Source organism: Cephus cinctus, unplaced genomic scaffold (assembly GCF_000341935.2).
Source record: "Cephus cinctus unplaced genomic scaffold, Ccin1 Ccin1_scaffold0230, whole genome shotgun sequence".
Classification (NCBI taxonomy): domain Eukaryota; kingdom Metazoa; phylum Arthropoda; class Insecta; order Hymenoptera; family Cephidae; genus Cephus; species Cephus cinctus.
Genome location: NW_014332946.1, coordinates 1,123,047 through 1,132,940, shown reverse-complemented (window position 1 = coordinate 1,132,940; position 9,894 = coordinate 1,123,047). Strand labels below are relative to the sequence as shown.

Below are 9,894 nucleotides of genomic sequence, written 5' to 3'. Positions count from 1 at the left end.
TTCGTCAAGAGCTTGCAATGCCTGAAATATATATATATATATATATATATACACACACACACCTATGATAAATCTATTTGGAAACACAGTGCTGCATGTTTCTACTTACAGAATCATTTTCAATTTTTTGTTCATATGTAGCACAGGCTTTAAAGTATGCAAAGTCTATAATTACAGATCCATATTTCTGATCGAATTGTTTACTGTCAAATCTGTAAAACGGATATTATACTATAAAATAAAATAAACTAAACATTATTGTTGCACCAATTAAACAATTACAATAAATTGAAGTATAAAATGAACATGCAAATGTGTATAAACGTTCCAGAGAATCAAAGTATCACAATATAAAAATTCTTTACAAATATTTCATACATATGAGTCTAGTAAAATATATATTCATAATGAAATGTGTAGTAACCTAAAGACTGGCGGTACGTAATCTTTTAATCGCATTAATTCAGCAAGAATGGCATTTCCACGAGAAACGATTCGCAGAAGGTTCTGTCCGCAAGCATTATGGGGAGCTAAGAAGTCGCCCATTTTTATTCTCTAAACTTCCTCTTATGTTTAAAATGATTATCACTTAAAAGAGTACATGACGTTTTCTTTGTTTCAATGTTATGAACCTTCGACAGATCTGTCAAAATTAGTCGGGCCTCCAAATCATATGGCCGACGACTGTGCTGGACTATACAGTGATGTAAAGAAGGAACGTCCAATGAAATTAACACTTAAGATCGCTTTTCATCGGGCGTCTTTCTTTTACAGAAGAAATCAACACAGTTCGACCACTTTGATTAAGGCCCTATTGGTTGGTTCTAACAGAATTATATTTAATACACAGTAGATTTATGGAAATAAGGTCTGTCTCGTTACCTAAATTTTCTGCACTTTTCAAAAAGTACAAATTCTAATAGGATAATATTTATAAGTAACCAATGAGAATCTGCACTTTTTCAAAAGTGCAGAAAGTGTAGGTAACGAGAACAGACCTAATATGTCAAAGATGGTGTCGAATTGTGCCATAAAGGTAAAAAGCCCATTGGTTTATAAAGGCGCAGTCGCAACGATTGTCCACTTGAATGACCATTTTAGATACCATTGAAACGATATGAAATTGATATTCCAAACTCTATGAATTTTTGAAATACCAAAAGCATTATTTTCAACTTCATTGTCGTAAATACTCTATGAAATTATGTCTTTGCATAAAGACGTTAATAATCTGTATAACAATATATCTTCTTTACCCTGTTATTAAAGAACAATAATCTACGATTTTTTAGTATTTCCAAGCCTATCGAATATTTATTAAAAATATATTGGCATTAAACAATATGAAAACGATTATGTGAGGACGAAAGATTCGCAACCATTTTTCATTATTTATCTTTAAAAAATGGTAATAAGCAAGAAAGTTGTAGGAAAACAATAGAATTTAAAGAAGAGAAGTGTTATACATATATTCATTACGATAATTCATTGTGTATATTTGAATGACCATAAATTTCAACATTGACAGAATACGAGACAATGCAGCAGAATTTTCTACGCATTGGCGGCAAACGGCGTTCACCGGCGGTCGGCGTAAGTTAACGGCAAATATGAGCGGGCGGCGTCCGTCGGCGTCGGATTTCAGAATAGGCGGCAACAGGTGACACTCGCCGTGGTGGCTTGCAGCGCCCAACGACAATCGGCGGCTTAAAGGCGGCAAAAGATGGTGCTTGCAGAGGCACGGCGTCGATCGGCGTTCATAGGCGGCAATGCTTGTTCCCTTATGTCAATGAATTATGGCATCGGTTACAGCAGCGGTAGGCGGCACGAGGACGCGCCCGAACGCCGGTAACGGCGTCGTCTTCGGCGGCCAGCATATACAAAAACAGACGACGTCGCTATCGGAGATCCATTCGCTACTTGCATTGTCTTCGAAAATGTATTATTAGAGGTGTCGTAATTTTATTCTCTTGGTAGACCATTTTTTTTAAATAAATGATGTAAAACTATGTGACTGCTTAAATATATATAAATTTATCTACGGTTGGAAAACAAAAATTATATTTTCTTGAGGTTGTGTAAAAAGAATTAAAGTGGCTTTTTTTAGATGGGTTAATTAGTGATCCTTATGCTTAAATCAGAATCGTTTTCTGAAAATGGGTAGAAAGAGAAAGATACTTCCACAGGTAAGGAATCAACTAGAATTTCGTTACTGTACATTTTTCTGATTATTGAAACTAACGGTAGAAAAATATTCGTTATTTTATTATAGATATTGAATCTACCAATTCAATTTCCCACTTTATTTTTAACGTGAGTGTTTGTATATATAAAGAATGATTCAACTTTTAATATTGTAGCTGACATATGGACAATAATTGGTATGTTCCCTTAATAAGTCAACCACGTCATATTGACATTGATTGTACCGTAAGTCAAATGAAATTTCTCAAACGCCTACGTGAGTATAAAATAATAATTTTATGGATAAATATAACCATTTAAGAAGATCTACAAAACTCGAGAACGATAATAAAATTAATATTAGAAGTATTCAATAATTTGGTTTATCTCGAAAATTTAATAAATAATCGTATAATAAAAATCACGAGAGAAGTTCAACTATTATAATATTGATTACCATTGTAGTTTTAAGATAAGCAATAATTACAACAGAATTATTTATTTATATTTCTTAGTATAAATATCTGATTTCAACGACGCATTTTACATATAGTCATCAAGTTTTCAATGATTTTAGGACACGACCATTTTCAGAATCAACATGCGACTGCGAATTATCCTCGTGCTGGGATTCGCAGGACTTCTTCTTGCGGAAAGAAGCGGATCGTCAAGTGGATATTCCCACTTCGTAAAGCATCGCACAAAGCCGCGTGAGATTCGCGGCTTCAAGCCGGAATTTCTCTCGACCGCCATTGGCTTTGGAAAACGTGAAAGCCCATATGAAGGAATCACGTCACAGGATAAAAACGAGAAGATAATTCTTTCGTTGTTGCAGAAATTTCCCCAGAGGTCCGTTTCTGGATGTTGAAAATTTGAATTCCTAAATAATTTAAAAGTTTTAACGATAGGATGACTGGAATTTGCGGATAAGAAAAAAAAAAACCCAATGATGATTATTGTATTTTTCTAATAATCATTCTTATCTGTTTACAGTGTCTCACTGGAATGGCTTTTTCACGAAATGAGAAAGAATCCTGAATTGGCTAAAAGAATAGCGATGAAAATAATAGCTGGCGATCCGGATGATAAACTATCTACGGTCGATCTCTTTAAACCTGAGCGAACGATTTCATTATTATAAATAATAGATGAATTATTGAACTCTGTACGATATCTTTAGCCACACAAAATATTATTTAATAAAGTCGCGGACTCTGCTATAGTATCATAGTTACGTTATTGGTTTTATCCCAGATGGTAATGTACCAACGTAATCAAGGATGTTGGAAAGCACACAATTATTTTATATGTATGTATAGTGAGATGAGACAAATAGTGTATCTGCTTAGAAATTTTTAGTTTCATACCTTTTTGGTAGCCTGATTCAATTTAGTAAATCTTTTTTATTCAAGCCTACGGACAGATAATTTTATTTTTAATATCTCGAATTATCAGTATGTTCAGATGTAAAAAATAATTCAGAATTAAAATTCTACCTCGACATAATATTCTGATAATTCGATGTATTAAAAATGTTGTCTTTACGTAGCCTTGAATGATAAAAAATGAATGAAAAAGAAATCCCTAACCAGATACATTAATTGTTTCATCTCTCCATACAAAATAATTGGTTCATTTTTATATTCTCATAATTTTATCCCCGAGATTAATAAGTGCAATTTTGTTTCTGCTCATTTTTCATAATGCCTTTTTACCCGTCTGAATATTTTTTATGTTATTGGAAAATAAAACAGCATGCCGTTAGTGTCTGTCACAGGCAGCTTGTGGGAAAGAAGAAACATACGCTAATTCATATACCAATTTATTGCATGTATACGATGTAATATAATACAATATTTGTAGTATAATATGATCATGTATTTAATGAATCTTAAGTTAATTAGGTGAACCAATAAGTATAGTTGATAATTAAGGAAAAAAGGATGAGGCGTGAGTTTCGAACCTCAGACTCTCGGACGTTAATCCACTAGCAAGCACGGGTGCCACTGAGTCAGTACGGCATGTGACTTAGGAAACTTATATTTCTGTAGTTACTCACGTTCGAGGGTTCGTTTAAAATTTTATTTGCTTACTCTATTATTTCCAAAGCTTCTTATGGATATTAAGATTATTAACATCGGCACAATTGACTACCTCCTTATTACGGTTTATGTAATATGCAGTAAAAAAAGTGGATACAAGTCTCCCTATTTGAGTGTTCACCCAGTTTAAAATCGTGGATCTTGAGGAACACATGAATTCATTTGACCAATCAGAAACATGGAACTGCTTCGAGGGCCCTCCGCTAAGGTAGCGCGTCGAGACCAGAATAAAAGTGAGGCCACGAAAAACAGGCCCATTGGAAATCTTCGTACTGATTTTTGGTATGGCTGTGCCATCTGTGCCGTAATTGTAAATAGCCCTTAAGGGAATAATGTTTTTGAAAATGATCGTAAGTTTCGTAATGTCTCTCGTCGGTGCGTTGAATCGTAGAATGACGAAGCAAAATTTTTGGAAAATTACGCTAGAATGGGAATTTATGAAAGAAGTTCTGTGCAAGAAAAAGCTTGAATATTTATTTCTGGGTGCCGTTACGTAAAATATTTTTTCAGATATATATAATATAGAGTTGAAAACTTCATTAATGAGAATGGTGAGTTCCTTCTTGAGCATAGTAAACAGTTTTGTAATGTTATTTCTACTATACAAAATTGTTCCATGCTTGTATAATCATGGATAATTCAGTAGTTGTTATTATAATCTATGCTTAAATAGCACAATATGGCTAGAATAATTTTTTGAACCTTGATGCTAGTAACGATTATTTTGCCCTAATTGTATCTATAACTTCAAGTGCACGAATGATGGAGTGCTTTAGTGAAGAGAGTAAAAAAAATAAATTATAATTGCACTGTCATTAGTATTTATTTAGTAATAACAAAAAGTACAAAATAGATATTCAATGACAGGATCCTCTTTCGCCTGGTCCATGCCTGGATATTAGTGACGATGAACTTGTCTCAATATCTGTACGTGATCTAAACAGGCAACTGAAATTGCGTGGTTTGACACGTGAAGAAATTGTTCGCATGAAACAACGCAGAAGAACACTGAAAAATCGAGGCTATGCTGCTAGTTGTCGTATCAAAAGGATTGAGCAGAAAGACGAACTTGAATCAGAGAAGACTCAAGAGTATCGTGATATGGAAACTATGCAAGAAGATAACAATAGAATGCGCGAAGAAATTGATTCCTGGCATTCAAAATATCAAGCACTTAAAAAATTTGCAGCAGAAAAGAAAATTCCAATCCCACCTGAATTAGAGAATATGTAAGAATATTTGATTACAACTAAACATTGGAGCAGAATTTAATGTTTCGTTAAGACTGAGACTGGAATTATATTTAGGCAAAAATGTATATTGATATAACTTTTCATTGCATTTATGTAATTATGATGAAACATTACTATTGTCAATAGAAGTTTGTACTTATTTTAAGTATAATCATTATGTTCAGTGGCAAATTTGATCTAATTCTATAACACTGCATAGATACGTGATATATAATTTTGATAATCGGTATAGAGGTCAATTTAACGTTTATTTTTATTTTACATAGATATCTAGTATGAAGCTCTGTAAATTGTGAAACTTCATTACATACGCTGTACTCTTAATACTATCATTCAGTTGCAATTTGTTCTAATTTACAAACATTATAGAGAGGGTGCAAATTTACAAAACATTTATTCATAATTGTAGAAGAACAAATCATTTCTTAATGCAGCAAATAATTTGTATACTGGCATTAAAAAATACATCATTTGTAAAGTGCAGGGAATAATATTTCTTCGTATTAATTGTATGTCGATTTGCTGGTAATTACAAAATATTGTCTGTTCTGAGGTATATCAAGTAAATCTTACAAAGGTGGTGTTGACTCAGCCAACCAATCAACAACAGTATTATCAGACCAGATATATTTTCCTTTTATATCTGTATTGGGTGGCAATAATGCAAGATATACTGGAGCCTGTGCACCCCTATCAGGGGTCATCATGGATGCTCTGTAACGACTGAAGGCACTAGAACGGCCATGACTTGTCATATCAGTATCCACAAAACCAGGATGAACACTGTTTACTACAAGATCTTCTCGAGCATCTTTGTCAAATAATTTCTGGTGAATTCTGGTTAATGTAGATACTCCCACTTTACTGACAGAATAAGCTGATTGTGGCCAACCAGCTTCTACATGCGTACCTGCCTTTGCTGAACTATTAAATAGAGTATATATATCATTATTCTGCACTTATTATACTTAGTTACCCTGTTACTATACAGAAAAAAATGTAATCTTACCTTATGAAGTCATTCATAAGTTTATCAAGATCTTCTTCTGTCAAATCTGGGTCAGATAGTTTTGCTCTAAGTGATGCACCAGGTATTTTTGACAGATGCCCAGCTCCACTGGACAGATGTACCACTCTGGCATGAGGCTTAAGCAGTGGATATAATGCATTGCAAACCTTCTTCAAACCAAAGTAATTTATTTTTAATGTTTCCTCTGCTTGGATACCAAATGGATCGGTAGCATCCATCTATGATTAAATGTTGACTAAATGAAATGGTTTGGGAAGTTATATGATATTGATATAAAAAATATAAAATACCTTGAAAGCTATAGCAGCGTTGTTAATTAGTATATCCAATCTGTTATACGTTTTGCTTAAATACTCTTTAAATACGTTGACACTATCATCATCACTAACATCAAGTTGATGAAAATGAGGTTTCAGACCAAGTTTCTCTAATTCAGTAACTGCAGCTTGACCAAGATTAGTATTACGAGCAGTTAAGTAAACTATCCCATTGAATTTTTGGCATAGCTGTTTAACAATACAGAAACCAATTCCCTTGTTTCCTCCAGTTACCTAAATTTGTTATAAAAATTCAGGAAACTATAATTTTCAATAGTAACTATGCAATAATCTACTTAAATTATAGTAATTTAATTTTAATAATTACACCGAGTATTAATTGCATCATAATCTACAGTTATAATTGTTATTTGCATAAATGATTATAGCCAAAGCGCTGTTTAGTTAAAAATATATTATGCATAGATTTCATGTATATCCTTAGGTATATTCTAGAACTATCTGCAGGTATTCTTGTCCCACTCAATTTCATCCAGGGAAACAGAGATATGACGATACTGGTAGTATTGACAGTTAATTTTAGAAAAGACTCCTAATATCGAATAATCAGAAAATACGTATAATACATACCACTGCAATACGTGTCATCTTTACAGACTTCTCTTAAAACTTGATATAGATATTCTCGAATGTGTCTTATGTGAATGAAATAATTATATATTTTCCCTTTTGTGCGTGTCTTCAAACAGGTGGATACTCCGGATTTAAAAAAATATAAAGATAAGAGAGATAAGAACACATGTCCCACTTTGAAGCGCAGTGATTCGTAGGAAATGTTTTTAGAAATGATTTTACATGCCTTATTAGATGCTTGTAGCCGAGAACTCGAATCATAGAATGACAATGCCAAATATTTGGGAAAATATCAAGGAAGGGACGAATAGCATAAAAGATAAGCAAGGAAATCAGCTGATATATTTATTTCGTTGCAGTGTTACTTAATATATATTAGAGGATACTTGTTCTAAATATGGTAAGTCTATTAGACTGTATTCTAAGTGCAACAAAGAATACATCTTTATTACCATACTATTTATTTGTTTTAAGAAATACTTGAGACTTCATTAACACGTATTGATTTAGGCGTATAATTTTTGTGGATTACAGAATGATTAATCTTATATGCTTTAGTTAATATGATTAGATACAATTTTGTTTTAACGTTAACGTTTGTTTTAAATGTATCTGAAAATAATATATTAAGTTACACCATTCTTTCATACAGGATCCACTGTCACCAGGTCCTTGTTTAGATATTAGTGATGATGAGCTGGTATCTATATCAGTACGTGATCTGAATCGCCAATTGAAACTACGTGGTCTAACACGAGAACAGATTGTTGGAATGAAACAGAGAAGGAGAACTCTCAAAAATAGAGGATATGCTGCAAGTTGTCGTGTTAAACGAATTGAGCATAAAGATGAACTTGAGACGGAGAAGAGTCAAGAGTACCATGACATGGAAGTAATGCAAGATGATAATAATAAAATGCGAGAAGAAATAGATTCTTGGCATTCAAAATATGAAGCATTGATGAAATTTGCGACAGAGAAAAAAATTCCAATACCACCTGAATTAGAGAATATGTAAAGCATGAGGTAATAATGAAGACTTTCTTTTCGAAGCAGAATTATTTATTTTCTGTACCAAGAATAATTGTTCTGTAGAATGGAGATGAATTTGTATACATCATACAGGAACACAATTAAATGGGACATTTTTAAATTATAATATGAAAATAATGTGTAATACAACTGCAATGACTTCAGTAACTTGTATTTTAATTTTAAATTATGTTGAATAGGCCAATTCTTATAATTCTTACACTGTGTATGAAATATATGATTTAATATAAAAGTATTGTGATTGATTTTGTTCTTTACATGATGTCCATATTTTACATAGATTTGGAATTAGTTTCTTCACGTGTATGTTACAAAGCAAGTACGAATTCGTTGACTAAATGATATAGTATAATTGTTCAATATTAGCAGTAGCTCATTAGTGCAATCTTGAAAGATGTCCAGAACTATTAGATATATTGACTACACGTGCATGATGTTTTAGTAGTGGATACAAAGCAACACAGATCCTGCGTAAGCTAAAGTAATTTAAATGCAGAGTCTCTTCTGCTTGAAAACTAAATAGTTCCTTAATGGAGCTCAAAAAAAAGTATGTATTTGTTTTCCAGAAGTATGTCCATCCCTTACCTTAATAGCTGAATTATTTACTAATAGATCTAGTTTATTATATGGTTTCTTTAATAAATCTTTAAATGCATTGACACTAGTATCAGAGCAAATATCAAGCTGAAGAAAGCGGGGTTTGAAACCCAATTTTTCCGACTCAGCAACTGCAGTTTCACCTCGATTAATGTTTCGTGCTGTCAAGTAAACAATGCCGTCAAAGTTTTGACATAGTCTCTTGACAATGGCAAAACCAGTTCCTTTATCTTCGCGTTACCTATATTAGGATTCTTGTCACTTCCCTTCAATTTCATTTACATTACAAATATGAATCTTACATAATTGACTGCTATTTTTGATAGGCTATTTTCGATGGAAATATTTTAAAACAATATCGATGAAAACATTAGTATTTTGAAGCAAGACATGTGATAAAATTTCATAATTAGTTGGTGTAATTAAGCAATTATATACATAAATAGAAAATATATTTGAAAAGTTACTACTGCCACGTGCATTCTCTCCAAGTAGAAAAGTAAAGTGAAGCTATTTGAATGGCAGTACTATGATTTCCGGAGCGCTAAGATTTCAAGATGAATTTAATATCTCTGCATCGAGAAAAAAGTTCGAGAGTGGCAAATGTCAATATACAATTATTTTTCAAGATACATATTTTTCATTATCATTCCATCACAGCAGTTGCGTGACCCATTCAACATTGAGAGATTTTCGGTGTCCGTTTAGTGTCGATAATTTTATCAGTATAACACCATGAAAATCAGTAGTAATATAAACAAATA

The 9,894-nt window shown here is 32.6% G+C and overlaps 5 protein-coding genes across 8 annotated transcripts in view; 3 read left to right on the top strand and 2 right to left on the bottom strand.

Moving 5' to 3' along the window:
- LOC107265690 (WASH complex subunit 5) overlaps window positions 1-546 on the bottom strand; it is a 4,986-nt gene extending 4,440 nt beyond the window's left edge. The window contains exons 1-2 of the mRNA XM_015735405.2: window positions 425-546; window positions 110-212 (exon numbers count right to left, since the gene is read on the bottom strand). Coding sequence (XP_015590891.1) covers window positions 110-212; window positions 425-546 — 225 coding nt within the window. The remainder of the gene's footprint in view (window positions 1-109; window positions 213-424) is intronic.
- A 1,066-nt stretch (window positions 547-1,612) lies between these two features.
- On the top strand, window positions 1,613-3,409 carry LOC107265560 (allatotropin). Of its 4 annotated transcripts, XM_025082956.1 has the most exons (5): window positions 1,913-1,951; window positions 2,108-2,186; window positions 2,361-2,430; window positions 2,762-3,033; window positions 3,178-3,409. In XM_025082956.1, exons 3-5 carry the CDS (start codon window positions 2,368-2,370, stop codon window positions 3,323-3,325), a joined length of 483 nt encoding a protein of 160 aa, XP_024938724.1. In that variant the 5' UTR covers window positions 1,913-1,951; window positions 2,108-2,186; window positions 2,361-2,367; the 3' UTR covers window positions 3,326-3,409. The 4 variants fall into 4 exon arrangements, with proteins under 4 accessions (XP_024938723.1, XP_015590630.1, XP_015590629.1 ...); XM_025082955.1 differs by having other exon boundaries at window positions 1,613-2,186; XM_015735144.2 differs by having other exon boundaries at window positions 1,634-2,186; window positions 2,361-2,461; window positions 2,779-3,033.
- A 1,082-nt stretch (window positions 3,410-4,491) lies between these two features.
- On the top strand, window positions 4,492-6,017 carry LOC107265707 (transcription factor MafK). Its single transcript, XM_015735430.2, has 2 exons — window positions 4,492-4,837; window positions 5,154-6,017. Exons 1-2 carry the CDS (start codon window positions 4,829-4,831, stop codon window positions 5,517-5,519), a joined length of 375 nt encoding a protein of 124 aa, XP_015590916.1. The 5' UTR covers window positions 4,492-4,828; the 3' UTR covers window positions 5,520-6,017.
- LOC107265706 (carbonyl reductase [NADPH] 1) lies at window positions 5,917-7,697 on the bottom strand. The gene is made up of 4 exons (XM_015735429.2): window positions 7,478-7,697; window positions 6,860-7,120; window positions 6,549-6,787; window positions 5,917-6,463 (listed from the first exon to the last, which is right to left on the bottom strand). The coding sequence occupies exons 1-4, from the start codon at window positions 7,493-7,495 to the stop codon at window positions 6,109-6,111; spliced, it is 873 nt and encodes a 290-aa protein (XP_015590915.1). The 5' UTR covers window positions 7,496-7,697; the 3' UTR covers window positions 5,917-6,108.
- Window positions 7,294-8,769, top strand: LOC107265708 (transcription factor MafK). Its single transcript, XM_015735431.2, has 2 exons — window positions 7,294-7,880; window positions 8,133-8,769. The coding sequence occupies exons 1-2, from the start codon at window positions 7,878-7,880 to the stop codon at window positions 8,496-8,498; spliced, it is 369 nt and encodes a 122-aa protein (XP_015590917.1). The 5' UTR covers window positions 7,294-7,877; the 3' UTR covers window positions 8,499-8,769.
- The last annotated feature ends 1,125 nt before the right edge of the window (window positions 8,770-9,894 follow it).